Source organism: Rhinolophus ferrumequinum, chromosome 7, assembly GCF_004115265.2.
Source record: "Rhinolophus ferrumequinum isolate MPI-CBG mRhiFer1 chromosome 7, mRhiFer1_v1.p, whole genome shotgun sequence".
NCBI lineage: Eukaryota > Metazoa > Chordata > Mammalia > Chiroptera > Rhinolophidae > Rhinolophus > Rhinolophus ferrumequinum.
The window spans coordinates 84,461,358-84,476,890 of record NC_046290.1 but is presented as its reverse complement, the minus strand read 5'-3'; the positions used below and the strand labels follow the sequence as shown (position 1 = coordinate 84,476,890).

At 40.5% G+C, this 15,533-nt stretch overlaps 1 protein-coding gene across 4 annotated transcripts in view; it reads right to left on the bottom strand.

The window, feature by feature from the left end:
• Window positions 1-15,533, bottom strand: part of SNX24 (sorting nexin 24) — a 139,875-nt gene that overhangs the window by 45,435 nt on the left and 78,907 nt on the right. For all 4 annotated transcript variants that reach the window (XM_033111088.1, XM_033111090.1, XM_033111087.1 and 1 more), the window contains one exon: window positions 7,793-7,897. In XM_033111088.1, the coding sequence (XP_032966979.1) occupies window positions 7,793-7,897 (105 nt within the window). The remainder of the gene's footprint in view (window positions 1-7,792; window positions 7,898-15,533) is intronic.

Here is a 15,533-nt window from a genome sequence, read left to right as displayed (position 1 = left end):
TCCTCTAGAAGGATAATTTTCATTAGCCACATGTGATCAGTGGCTTCCATAATGTACAGCTAAACTGGCTGCATTCGACTTCAGATGACATCACACATGAATTGTCTCAAACTCAGGAATTAATGAGGAAAACGGAAATGTGGTATTCTCTTGGAGCTGCTCATTCAACATGAAAAACTTTACGGTACATTATTTTGCATTAAGTACTTAGACTATTTCATTTTGCTAAGAGACCATGGAACACTGTTCTTCCACTTTTTATGATGTTTGTGCACCAAGATTTATTTGACAAATGCTTCACTTTACTTGACAAAAGCAAACAGATGACTAGAAGGAAACGGATAATGTAGAAATTTTAAAAACTCATTGATTTAGTCATTCTAGTTCTTGTTTGTAAATCTAAAAATGAAAATATTTTGTAATTATGCAGCAGATACTAGCCACTGTCTCTTCAACAAAACTATTAATCATCAGGTTTTCCAAATTATTAAATTTTAAAAATGCATGTCCAAGGAAAAAAACCACAAGCAATGATAAGCGAGAACCTATCAGAGATGAATTAAAAAATCTGGAATCAGTACTTACAAGATGGTTGGTGTTTCAGGTTCATGCATAGCAGATGATGATCGGTTAGGTACACTGTTCAAAGGATGCTGCCCATTTAAAACCCAGGAAAATATGGACTAAGATTTTGAGTTTGCTATGTTGAAACTCTAATCAAAATTCTACTGAAGTTGTCTTTCACTCTCTATTTGAATTTCTGTAAATCATTCATTAAAAATCTTAAAATAAAAAATGGTCTACTGGATTCAATGGTTAATGGTGATTACCATTGTTTTTGTTTATTTGTTTTTCTGGGAAACTGAGAGTTAATGTGCTTAAAAACAGAGGTTTGAAAATATACAGGACTATTAAAAAAACAAACATGTAGTCAGATTACAAAAAAGAAAAATAAAAAGCAAATAGAACTCCTAGAAACAAGAAAGTGTAATACTAAAATTTAAAAGTCAGTGGATGGACTTCCACTTCCAATAAGATCGACTAGCTGTACTTTTTCCTATTCTCCTGCTAAGTCAACTAAAACCCCTGGATATTATATATAATACAAACACGAGATGATTATGAAAGGTTGAGGGAAGACAGGAGACCAGAAGAATGACACAGTGGTGAGTTTTATCTTTTCTGGATTTTTGTTTTGCCTCATGTATCTCTTGGAGCAGAAACAGCCAGCAACCAGCAAATGCCAAGAAATGTAGACAAATAAAGCCCCAAATAAAAGCCTGTTTCCTTTAGGAAAAGGGCCATAAGAGAGACAGCCTAGGAAGACAGAAAACTTTTAGACACTGACCACTCTACTCCTGCCAAACACCACAAAAGAAACTGTGGCCTCCTCTACTCTTGCCATCAGAGGTCTAGTGGGAAGCCTAGACCTAGTGTGGAAAACATCCTGAGGCTGTAATGAGGCACCCAATGCCTGGCTGGCATCTGAGAAGGCCAAGTAGGGAGCCAGGATTTTCATCCCTACCAGCCAGTAACGGAGTCAGCAGAGACCACACAGGGAGCTGGAATTCCCATCATCTCAGCAGAAATGAGGAGCATCCCTCCCACCCCAGTGTCAAGGAAGGCCAAGTGAGATTCTATCTTCACCCAGCAGAAATGAAGGGGAGTCCCTTCATTTCTCTAGACTGAACAGTGTCCGAGAAATCCAGCAAAAAAAGAATGTTTAAATAAGATCCAGAGTTACATAACATAATGCAAAAATGTCTAGGATTCAACCAGAACCATTCATTATACCAAAAACCAAGAAGATCTCAAACTGAATGAAAAAGAAAATCAATAGATACCAATGCTGAGATGTCAGAGATGTAAGAATGATCTGACAATGATTTTTAGGGCACCCATGATAAAAATGTCTCAATGAGCAATTACGAACACATTTGAAACAAAAGACAGAAGAACTCAACAAAGGAATGAAATATAAAGTCTTGCCAAAGAAATAAAAGTTATAAAGGAGAATCAAGTGGAAATTTTAGAACTGAAAAATACAATAACTGAAATGTAAAGCTCAGTGGACAGATTCAACAGCAGAATGGAAGGAAAAGAGGAAAGAATCAGAACCAGAAGATAGGACAACAGAAATTAACCAATCTGACCAATGGAGAGTAAACAATCTGGGGGGAGAAAAAAATGAAGAGGCCCTCAGGGCCCTGTGCAGACAATAATAAAGACTCTAATATTCCTGTTATTGAAGTCCTGGAAGGAGAGAAGACAGAAGGAGGAACTGAAAAAGTACCTGAAGAAATAATGATTAAAAACTTCTAAATCTGGCCAAGGAGATAAACCTACAGATTCAAGAAGCTGGGATAATTCCCAATACGAAAAACCCAGAGCAGTACATACCAGGGCACATCATAATTAACCTTCTGAAAACTAATGACAAAGATAAAATCTTGAAAGCAGTCATTTTTAAAACTATACCTTACATAGAGAGGGGAAACATAATGTGACAGGAGATTGTCTTTTTTTTTAAAATCAGAAACCATGGGAGCCAGAAGGAAGTGGCACAGTATTTCCAAGTGTTGGGAAAAATAAATAAATAAAAGAACTGTCAAGCCAGAATTCTCTATCCAGGGCGATCAGACTTAAAACATTCTAAGGTCTTTGTAATGTTCAGGAGGAAATTAAAGATATTAGGTGACCACTAAAAGAATAGATATAAACTAATGGGGTTGGGGGGATTAAAAGAGATAAAGGGGGTAAAAATCTGCCACCAATTCAAAAGGAGGCATGAAAAGGAAAAAGGATGGTTGAACCACGCCCCATTATTTCAGTAATCGTGAAAATATGAGTGGGAGATTCTAATATACCTTTCTTCTTATCAGATCAAGCAGCCAAGTTAAGATAGGAAATTCGAATAGCACACTTAACAAACTTCATCTGATTGTATACAGCTCACTGCACTCAAGAACTAGAGAATACACATTTTCCAGCATACGTGGTCAATTTTAATAAATGCTTCATGTACTACTGAAAAAGTTAAAAACATAGTACTCTTTGATCCAGTGGAGACTACTGACCCAATGGAACATTATACAGTATTGTGTGACTTAAAGAATGAATGAGGAGCAGCTAGTCCAGGTAATAAGCTCTTCTGAAGACAGCACCTGTATCTCTTATCTAACAAACCCCAGCTGTGGAACTGGTTTCTTCAAACGAACCTTTTTTAAAGGATTTACATTAGCTTAGATTATGTTTGACCGTGATTTCTGTTTAGCTCCCAACACTCAGTGTACTTTAATTATCGTTCACTCCTTAACAAAAAGGTGAAAATAAAAACAACTGTTGTTCTCAAGTAAGTGACATAAGACATGGTATCTTTCTCAGAAATTTCTTATTATTGCAACAAATGGAATAAGTGATGTATGCAAAATTCCCGTAAAAAGCCTTTGTCTACAAATTATGTCAGCTTGTAATTTAATGTTGCCGAGGAGGAATGGAGCAGGGCCTGTGCATTCAATCAGCCTCAAATTAACAAACGAAGCCATGACTAAACCTCAATCTTGCCCACCACTTGCTTTTTCTTTCTGGAAGATTATGGATCTCTATCTCTGACATACTGAAATGTTGCCAGTTATGTCTAGGCACTAAAGTGTTTCTGTCATTCTTTGTGCTCTGCCGTTGGATTACCTTTTCTAGCTAAAGGCTCATATCCCCCAGCTTGGGGAAATTTTCAACTATTTTTCCTTGGATTATTCCCTTCCCTACTTTTTTATTTTCCCCTTATTTCTTTCTGGGACTCTAGAAAGAAGTAAGACATTAGACCTGGAATGGTCCTCTACGTCTCTTGTCTTTTGTTCGAGAGTTTTTGTACGTGCATTTTACGAAACACTGCCCCAAATAGAGAGAACTACCGAATGTTTTCAGGATAACACAACTAATTCAAAAAACTCTTGTGTGTTCTCTGATTGTTTCTTTTACAGTATCCTAGTGTCATCTTTTGGATGCCTTTGTGAATTTCTCTCAATTTATTAAATCAATTTTTAAGATATATTTTGTGTCCTTTATTATCTCTTTCCTGAAGAGTCAGTGTTTTAGTTCATGTTGGTCTTTTTGTTCATGCTACTCGATTTCCTCAAAGGCCTGGCGATCCTTGGTTATCAGTTCTCACTGACGAAAGTAGCCTGGGAGGCTTGGGTCGGTTTCTCCTGTGGGTATGTCAGTGGCAGTACCCACAACAGGCCTCCTCCAAATGGAAAGACAGTGTGGGTGCAGCATGCTGTGTGGTCGGCTTGCCCTTGGGGTTGTCAACTTGGGGTCCCCAATAGAAGTCTTAGCTTTATGCAGTCCCCCTGTTCAATATTTGGTTGTACTGTTTCGCTTTTAAGAGAAAAGCCTTTACAAATTCTCTTTGCAATGTCATAAACATCAGACTATCAGTATTCGGTAGAGCATAAGGATCCTGGGCAACTGTTTCAGGTATACACCCTGAATGGAACCACTTGTTTTCAGTTTCACTGCTCACCTTCACCCCTACCTCTCCCGCTGACTCTAAGTCGAGAAGCTCCCACCAGAGCCGCGGGCAGGCTGCCTCCTGCCTCCAACACCTGCTCTCAGGGCTGAATTGGGGCGGCTGCTCTCCACTCCCTGTTGCACCCATTCACACACGCCCAGAACATTCCATCTTCCAGAAAAATCGTTAAATATTTTTCTTCCTTTGATGATCCTCTCTTCTCCCTGCACATCACTACTTAACTGTTGGGGGTTATCCCTTAAGTTTTTATACTTTCATTGGACTGGGATCTCAGGAAAGATGGCATGTCATCCCAAACGAGGCGGTATAACTATTAGATAAACATGTTTGATGGTAAAATCAGTTTTGGAAACCCCAATTAACTTATTCTTCAGATTTCTGCTTCTATGCAGATGACTGAACACAGAAAACAGATGCATATTCATTGTTTTCATAGGATTCTAAGTATTCAAGTTATAGATTTAAAGAATCACTGATCCATTGATCTATCACTGGAGTTGGGTTAGATTACTCAATTAAATTGTGATAGGTTTTGATTATAAGATCTCTTCCTTTACTAGTATTATTATATCCCTAAGTAAAATTACATGTCCAGGCTGAAAATTTTCTCCCAATTTGGAAAATCTGCAATATATAATGAAAAGAGCCTATACTAGGCATCAAGAAACTAAAATTCTAGTCTCATCTCTTTCACTTATATACTCCAGAAGTAAGTTTCTCCATCTGGACCTCAGTTTCTCCATTTCTAAAATAAAAGCAGTGCACGGTCCCTTAGGAAATGTGTGTGTTACATCTATCCATGGTTCAAATGTACTAGCTGTTCACTGGACAAGAAAAGAGATGTCTTCTCTGGTCCTCTCAAGAGCTAATCTGCCTATTTTATGGATGCGAAACTGAGGCCAGAGGAATGATCATGAACATAGCTGAAGGGCAGGAGGCAAGTTGGACTAGGCTATGTCTAAGTTTGCTGTGAGCTGAAGATGCTACAGCTTTGGGGTATTAATACTTTCTCATTTTATTGGGCCATACCGGGGCCACCCTCATGCCCAGATGGGTCAGCTGGAGGATGGTACCTGCTGAGAAGTACTGGTGACGCCCTGGAGTTCAGTCTCAGGTGTAAGTTCTGAGGGCGAGTGGGATTCTAACGAAAGTTACATTGAGTAGAAGGAACAGTGATAACTGTCTTACATCCAAAAAAGATTTAAACACCAAAAAGTTATCAAGAAATGACATGTAAACCAGGGTTTTCATTTCACTTGGGATTGATAAAGCATTCACACTCATCCTTGCAACTTCTGTCTAGCTGCCACTGCCTTAAATAGAATCAGGTGGGAAAGAGAGAAGAGAAAGCTCCCTTGGGGACTTAACTGACAGGGGACTTAACAGACAACAAATTGAATATTAAATGCACAATAGGAAACACACCCTCTCAGTCTTTCAACCACATCTTCCAATCCCTATTTCGGAGACTAGAAAATTCCAAGCTCAATTTGAGTGTCACTGTAAACTCCTCTCTGTGCCAGATGATTTTATCTGCATATTTATACACAAAGCACAAACAACTTAAAATGTTTACACTGAGTACTAATGGAAGTCATATGTCAAATATAATGGGAGAAAAAAGAGTAAAGCTTTCTTCAGAACTAAAGCTTAAAGATACACAATATCTATGGAAAATCTGCCTCACAAATAAGAATGCACTGTTTACCTATAGCATTTAATTATAGAGAACGCGCATTTTTACCCTTTGCATACAGTGTCTGAAGTCTTGTTTTTTAGGTTTTTTTGGGGGGTTTGTTTTTGCTCTGCAGTGTTGCCCGAAGCCCTGGAAGTCTGTTAGCTCCATATACAGAGTCTCAAAGCACATGCCCACACACTCTCCTGTCATCTGTGGTCCCCATTTCCTTTAATCTCCCACTCCCAGGGAGAGGCAGTGAAGGATCCACCACCACGTCTAAAAGCAGAAGAGCAAAAACAGTAACAGAAGTCCTCCTCACACGTTCTCAGGGCTGCCAGCACATCAGCTTTCCTGCTTGAGACCAGGAAAACCACAGGAGTCTAGGATGGACTCCTCAGGTTCTTTCTACGAGGAGGGAGTCCCCTGAATTTATCACTAAGTCCAAGCCTTTGGTGACAGCTTCTAATCATCAGTGATTCAGGCACAGCCATCCAGAAAAGCTGTACGGAGGACACACCACGTTGGCTTCACCCAGTCCACAGCTGCCCTCCAAAACAGAACCTACTGTAGAGGTAATGCTAAAGGGGTCAGGAAGACGTCCATGGAAAAACACAGCCACGGCTGCTGAGTTTTCTGATGTAACATGTTTCAGGTGGATAGATTGTCATGGTGAATTCATAACTCTTAGGTGAAGTCCAGTTTTTTCCTTTGTGCTTTTTTTCCCTTTGAGAGCCAAGATTCCCCAAGCCCTCATCTCACGCCACCCTCAGTCACTGTCACTGGGTCGGCCTCGCGAGTGCACTCAGGTGTCCTGTGTGAACAAGGCTCCCGTGTACCAGCCCACTGCCCAACCTCATCTCAGCACTCGCCCTGCGAAGCGCTCTGTGGATGGCGATGGCTACATCGAATATTCATGGGAGGCCTCTGGCCCTTTTCACTTTAAAACTCAGAGAAGCTGACACTGTTCTTTTGCTTTTTCTGTCTGTCGCTTTGCAGGAACAGTACTTTGGTCTACCTTACTCAGGTAGCTCTTTTTGCAACTGTTTAGCTGCAGAAAAGAACAGCCTAATGCATTGTTTAAAAAAACATGTATTCTAATTCCCTTAGAAGTTGGAACTTCATCGGAGGCAATTTTTTTACATTCATTCTCCAGTTGATTCCATAGATGTACTCACCAGACCCACTGAAAATTCAGTTTCTCTCACTATCTCTCCAACACCCAAAACCTAAAGGCAGGAAATGCTATGAGGGAGCAATACGATTACATCTTGGAGTGGGAAACAAAAGAAAACTAATTTGTAGAGTTAACTAAAAAAACGCACAGACCCTTTCTACATCTGTTTTCACCTTTAAGCTGAAATTTCACTTCTCTGATCCACAAAATCAATTTTAAATAGAACCTAATTAAAGCTAAAAGAACCAACCAACAACATATTTATAATTTAAAATTTTCTTTATTTTAATCTAGAATGTTTGGTGGCTTGATATATTCTGAATCTCACCCCTAAGTTCTGAGAAAACCTATTGGGATACATGATTATTTAAGCTACATTATATTAACTGAAGATATAAACACATCTTACCTGTAAATATGTTTCCAAGCCTTGTCGTCGTTGTTCCAAGACTTTTGGGACCCAGTTCCTCACATGTTTAGATGGAATTTCTGGTGTCTTAATACATTTCTTAAGCTATAAAGACAGAAACAGAAAATGTCTCTTAATTACAAAGACATTATTTTTTGGGAAAAGCCAATAAAAGAAAGTGAATCACTACTACCTCCAGTAAAAAGATATAGGAAAATATAATAACACTAAAATTTTGTCAAAAAAATTTTTACATAGTTGTCCTAAATGTTCAGATTTTAGAAGTTTTGTGGTTTTGGTAATTATTATTGTATATCATCTAGTGTTTCAGATTGGAATTATTTTTTCTGAAAAATTGTAAGTTCAGTAAATGAATTATAAAGGAAATAAAGAAGTTTGTAATTTCCCAAACCAATTAATACAGTGAAAGTTTGGTTGGATGAAGTACTTTTCTGATGAAATCTTTCTATATATTTCTCACATGAAAAAGCAAAACTAAATCAATTGTTTACAGTCATCATTCCTGGAAATGCCATATGAACTAGGCCACATCATTTGGAGAGTTTCTTGCAAGTTTTATAATAGAACAAACTCAACCACAGAGAGACTGATCTTTCCAACATTCCTAAGAAGTAGGTGCAAATTCTGTTTATGAAAACTGAACGATAGCTCTCAGCTAAGCTTTTCTGGGCAGCAGTTTTGAGGGACTATATAAATGAGGAAAAATTCTATTGCAAGTTGAATTAGAGCTGCCTGTGGAGGCGAATCCTACCACGTCCACATCCTAAACCTATGAATGTTAACCTTACATAGGAAGGTACTTTGCAGACCTGATTAAATTAGGAAACTTACAATGGAGAGATCAGCCTAGATTATCGACGTAGATTTAATGTAATTGCAGGAGGGTCAGAGCCAGGGAGAAATTGGAAGTGGATGGCTTTGATGATGGAGAAAGGGCCTTAAGTCCAGGTGACCTCTAGACGCTGGAAATGGGAAGGGAAAGGATTCTCCCCTACAGTCTACTGACACCTTGATTTTAGCTCAGTGAAAGGCATTTTGGACTTCTGACCTTCAGAAATATAACAAATCTGTACTGTTTTAGGCCGCTAAATATGTACTAGTATGTTCTAGCAGCAAGAAGCAGCTAATATACTGCCCTTAAGATGGAGTGCATTTTAATATTCTAATTAAAAACTTGGAAAACATACTGAGATTGCCCCTTTACTACACATGCAAAGAAACAGCATAAAAGTCTCTAAGAAAATGCACAGTTAAACCCCAGCAGCTAAAACTGTAATAAAAAATTCTTCCCATATATAAGCATATATTCACCACTAACCATTTTAGGCTGAAATTTGTTGCATATCAGGAAAGAGAAGGGGTCTTTGCATTTCAAAGATCAGCGCTCCTAGTTCAAGACAAGAGGCTGAGCCTGCGGTTCACTCCTCCCTCCATACTACCTGAAGTGTCATTAAAATGATAGTGTGAAAGTGCTACCGGCAACTCCGAATCTATTCTTCTTGTCTTCCTCACCAACAGAACTCCTGGATTATTCAGAATAATGATATAGCCTGCTAAATTTGGCTAAAACGCTAAATTTTTCAAACTCCCTTGCAGAGAGTGGAAGCCAAAGGTAATCAGAAGTCATTGCGAAGGGCTTTCTATGAAAACTCTTTAAGTGGAGCAAACTCAGCGGGCTTGCTCTGTCTATCCTATTCCCCTTTCACCTGCTTTCTGCCTAGAATGGACCATGATGGCTGGAGCTGCCAGGACCATCTGCCACCATGAGGCAGCTCTGAGGATGGAAGCCAGATGTTCCAGATGACTGAGCAGAAAGAAAGAAGGAGCCAGTCAGTGTGCCTGGCAGCCTCCTGGAGCTGCCACTCAGCCTCGGACTGCCCACCTCCAGACTTGTTTTTTAAGAGGGGAAAAAAAAAGTTGCTTTTTTTTAAGGTTACTGGTATTTGGACTTTCTGTTTTATGCACTTGAATTTAATCCGGACAGACATTTTAAAGAGAAGAGAGCCAAAGGGAATAGGACAATGAGTAGAACAGGACAGGGAGGAAGGGATAATCACCAACTGAAAGATTAATAACTTTCTAAAAGCAGGGGCATGTAATGAAGACAATAGAGAAGACAAAGCCCCACCCAGACCACCTCAGGAAGGGGCCCCAGACCACCTCAGGAAGGGGCTCTGTGCTCAGGGTTGGCATCAAAAAGCAATAGGCAAGCCTATAGCTTGTCCCAAAGGAGGGGCTATTGCCCTAGTCCTACCCACCACAGCAGAGTGACTAGCAGCCTGGTTTTATCCCTGGAAACACAAACCCTACCCCCATCAAATAAGGGTCAGTGTCCCTGAACAAAACGAATGCGGTGTTTAGGTCGAACAAGGGTGTTTGCCATTCTAGTCATACTGGTTTCCATGGGGTCCCAGACTAATAGCTGGCTCTCTCCCCTCATTCCCTACAATGAGGCCCTTTAGTAGACACGACCTACAGAAGGACCAGATTTATGAACCCAAAGCAAAAACGACAAATACCCAAAATAATTAATCTAGCTGGATGGGTCACTTGCATAGGAAGCCAGGATCGCTTTCATAGGAAAGCCAGAACTTTGAAAAAGAACAAGAAAAACAAATGGAACAGATAAATATCTCAAAGGAAACAGACAAATAACTGAAAAGATCTTTAAAAATTCTATTAGCGTCTGCCCAGAGATTTGCGAATATATTGCTTCTATAAAACAAGAACAGGTTGCTATGAAAAAGAGAAAATCAAACAAGAAAGATTTTGTAAAGTTTAAAAATATGACAAAGAAGTAAAAAAAGTTTAAAGGTAGAATATAAAATCATGGAAGTCTTTCAAAGTATAGAATTTTTAAAATGAGAGAAAAAGTAGGTGAAAAGATAAAATACATATACAGGAGATTTAATGTGAAATTAACAAGCCTTCCATAAAGAATAAGAGAAATACTCAAAGAACGAAAAAGTATATTTTTATATGGCTTAATTTATACCTTCAGATTAAGAACCCATTGGGTATCAGTATATTTAAAAAGACCCACACTTACTGACATTTATTTGTCGAGATTTTGGAATAACAGGGAAAGGGAGAATTCAGAGGAAAAAACATTATGGTGGCAAACAAAGGAAGCAGAACTGCAGTGGCAACTGACTTCTCATCAGCAGTAGTGGATGCTGGAAGATCAATGCTTCAAAGATCTAATTTGAAAATGGATTTCTATAACCAGCAACACCATCAATCAAGTGTGAGAGAATAAATGCATTTTCAGACATTTAAGGACTCAAAAAATTTATGCCACATGCCTTCTTTTACGCAGAGTTGAGTATATAATTCCAGAAAACAGATGAAAGCAAGGAAGAGGAAAACTAGGATTGGAATTCATAACTCTACACCATCAGCATGGGGAAGGGAAATCTAAGGACAGCTGGGCACAGCAGGCCTAGAGAACCTTCAGTCTAGACTGGAGCAAGAGTTCAGAGGATTTGGAGAGGGGAGCCTCCCGGAAGAAGGTTGATTCCATGCAGTAGATCGTATGAAGAAGGTGGATAAATTTTAGGATTTGTTCAACAAAGTACAGTATTCTTTTGTCTATTAGAAAAAATAAGTTCCAGGGAAAATAGAGTCCCTGGAGAAGGTCATGGAACACAAGACAATCAGTTCCTCGTATTCTGGTACTAGAGCCACTCCTGCCTTCATGGGGCTTACATACCAGGAAACAGACAATGGACACATTAATAAAACAGGGTGAGGGCAGACAGCCGGGGAAGGACTGTGTGAGGTGGGAATGTCTGAGGAGTGAGGTGAATCGTGCTGCAAGGGAACCAGGTAAGGAGTTGGAGAAGAAACATCACAACAGAGAGCAATGGAAAGGGGGCGGGGGGGAGACAAGCTTTGTGTTCAAAACACAGCAAGGAGGAGACGGGCTTGAGAGGTGCAGCATCAGACACTGCAGGGCCTTGGACGCCAAGGTGGGAACTCGCGTATCGTTTGAAATGGGAAGCAAACTGAATGTCTTGAGCAAGGGAATGACCTGATACAACTTTTAGAGATTATGCTGGGTTTTATGAGCAAGATGGACTACAAGGGGACTAGAGTCAAAGCAAGAAGACCAGTCAGAAGCCCCTAGAGAAGTCCAGGCAAAGAATGATGGTGAATTGGGCTATGGTTCTGGAGGTGGAGGTGAGGAGAAGTAAAAGGTTACAGGAGTGTGTAACAAGTAGACATGACCAGAGTGACCCCAAGACCCCCGTTTTAAGGTTTTTGACCTCACCTGGCAGCCATATTTTGGGTGACCCATTTGTTTACTGAAAGGTGGCAGAATGCCAACTTTTGGGTAAGTGGCAGAGAATACTAGTTATCGCACAAATCCACTGAGTCCCTCTTCTACAGAACAGAACTCCTGATTTTCAGCTGAATAAAGAACACATTTCCCAATCTCCCTTGAAGCCATGCATGGCCATATGACTGTGAATTCTGGTCAAACGCAGAAAACCGACACGTATGTGCAACCTTCAGGAAGTGTTCTTAAAGGGAAGGGCTCTTCCCTTCTTTCCTTTCCTCCTTCCTGCTGCTGAATTACCCACAAAATGGCTAGACCTGGAGCCATTCACCTTCAGCCATGAGGTGGAAGCTTTATGTTGAGAAGGATAAAACCAAAAGAGCCTGGGTCCCTGATGATCACGAAACTGCCACACCAGCCCTAGACATTATGTGAGAGAGAAACAAATTTGTGTCTGTTAATGTCACCATTATTTTGGGTCTAGAGTCACTTGCAGCCAAATCAAATCCCACGTGAGGAGATACAGCTGATATGCTACCTGCCCACCCAATATTCACTCCCTCCTTCTTGCAATAGCACCCCAATGTCACTCAGGGTGCCAACATGCTGAGCAAAAAAATCTTGATTTCCCAAGTTCCCTTCTAATTAGGATGGCCATGTGACAAAGTTGGTAATGAAATGTAGTGTAAGTCTACTGGGTAGGGCTCCTGTTTTCCTCCTTAAAAACAAACAAACAAACAACAACAACAACAACAAAACCCAGGCTCCTCTTCCTGCCAGAAATATGGCAGCACTGCCTGGAGGCACAGCAGCTGTGTTGTAACAAAGCGTGCAAGTCACAGGCTAAGGTAAAGACAGTGAAGCAGAAAGAAAAGGAGCTTAGAACATGGATATTGTGGAATTGCTACATCAATTTGGACTGCCTACTTTTTGTTCTCTTGCAATATGAGAATAATTAATCTTTTACTTGTTTAAGAAACCTAGTCAAGTTTCTATGATATCCAACCAAAGGTAATCCTGGACATAAAGGTATTCATTGTTCAGTTCTGGTGATTTTAAGTCAGAGATGCCCAGTAGGTACCCAAATGGAGATATTGTGCAGATGGTTAGATATGAGCCTATAAATCTGGGAGTCAGAATACATAAGTGGTATGTAGAGTCATGGGACTAGATGACATGACATTGGGAGTTAGGTACAGATTAAGAAACAGGGCTGTGACGGGCAGGATCCCAAGACAGCTCCCTAGATCCCTGCCTCCTGGGATATGGACATGCCTTATAATCCCTTCCCTTGGGTGCAGATAGGACCTGTGGCTGTGATGAAATCAGTCATCTTCTTGATTGGATTACATTATATGACAGGTGATGAAGACAGTCACTCCCTTGATCAGATTACCCTTTATATAAGACCCAGTCGTAGGAAGCTTTGAAGAAGTAAGGTGCCATGCTATGACGGGGTCGCATGGCTAGGACTGGAGGGTGCCTCAAGAAGCTGAAAGCTACTCCTGGCGGACAGCAAGAAAACAGGGACCTTGGTTCAATGACTACCAGGAACTAAATTCTGCCTCAATGAGGACATGACAATATGAAGAGGACCCCAAGCTTCAGAAGAATTCACAGCCTTGCAACATCTTCATGTCAGCCTGGTGAGACCCCAGGCAGAGAACCCAGGAAACTTGTACCCAGACTCCTGACCCATGGAAACTCTGATAGTACATTGGTATTGCTCTAAATGGCTAAATTTGTGGTAATTTGTTATGCTGCAGTAGAAAACCAATACAAAAGCCATGATCTGAGACATCAAACTCTGAGGGGCAGGGGAGAGAAGCAGGGCCAGTGAGGAGGGGGCGAATCAGTACAGTGAGTCAGGACAGTGTTTCTAGAAGGGATATAATCAGACTGTGTGCAAAGAGAGTGGGGAGCTGGGAAGTGGAGGCTCCTGTTTCAAGGAATTACACCAAGAATGAAGGAGAGCAAGGGGGTGACCACGGGAGGGAAGCATGCGGTCAAAGGTGAGTTTTACTTTGTTAAATGGCAAATATAACACCTATTGATGACATTGATTCAGTATTGAGGAAGGGAGAGGGTGAGAGAGAAAAATGCATTTATGATTGTAAGCAAACGTACACCTCATCTTTATACTATTTGAGGTATTTCTCAAACAAGAACAAGGTCAAAAATGCTAAAGTAGTCGAGGGTAATAAGCTTAGTAAATTTCAATTTGAACATAAAGAAACCTCCTTTAAAACTAATGAATCACAACATTTCTTATACTGTAGAAGAGAAAGTCAACTCCATTATCTGTCTCTCTCTCTCTCCTTTTTTTGTTTTAATCTTGAAGATATAGTACTGAAAACATTTTTTCTTTGTATTTCTGTCAGGAGTACTGAGGAAGCCGATCATTGTAGCTGCTGGGACCTGTGACAGCATTTGTAGGTGAGTAATGAATTGCTTTAGATGAGGAGAGACAAACCCGAGACGATATGTTTCCAGAAGGGCTCAGCTGCTCACAAGATAAATACCCCTCTGCCACTCCGTGCAATGATTAACTGTTCTGGCCATGCTGCGTCCAGCCAAACGGCCTTTCTGATCCACGCAGATAGCGACCAGATTCCACGATACCACAAACACAATCCCCTTTGCCTGGCGTGACCGCTCCTTCCCCTTTTTATACTGATAGAAGAGTTTACACACAGCTTACTCCACACAGACCTCTGCGTACGCATTGCCTATAGAACCATTTTTCCACAGAAAGGAATACAAACACTTTGCCCAAGCACGTGAATAAAAAGATGAAAAGAAAAAAATAAAGAAGTGGGGGTCATTTGGGGTAAATTCAATCTTTTACTTCCTATCATCCCTGCATCCTTGGGGTTCCGTTAGAGACACTACACACGGTGCTGTATTCCTGGTTTAACTCCATGTGGCAGTTTTTTGGTTCTTTTGAACTATGTGCTTCATTAAATTAAATATGAGAATGCAATATTTTATTCAAGCCAAAGACAGACAACAACAAGAATCAGGACAGTTAATTTAGGAATGAACCAGCACCGTGTTTCCCAGAAACCTTTGTGAATAAAAGGGTGGGCTGGGACTGACAGGAAACAGCTGGAAAGGCATGCAAAATATGCTCAGCAGCGTTTGCAACGCAGGGGAGGCTCCTCTCTCTCAACACCCGTGGCTCTGGGCCTAGGGAGGGGAGTTTTTGAGGACCACCATTTAAAGTGATACATGACTTGCTGTAGGGGCGTGTGAGCAGGTGGCGCTGGGTACGGGAAAGCGTTTACTAGGTTAATATTTACCCCATGGTAGGGAGAGCATCCAACAGCTTTTTTCTTTTTAAGGACAATAGGCAATGAGTGAATGAAGAAGACTAGGGTAGGGAGTTTGTTCTGGTTTCAGTGTGGCGGTGTTCGCCTACCTAGCACAAGCAGAGGT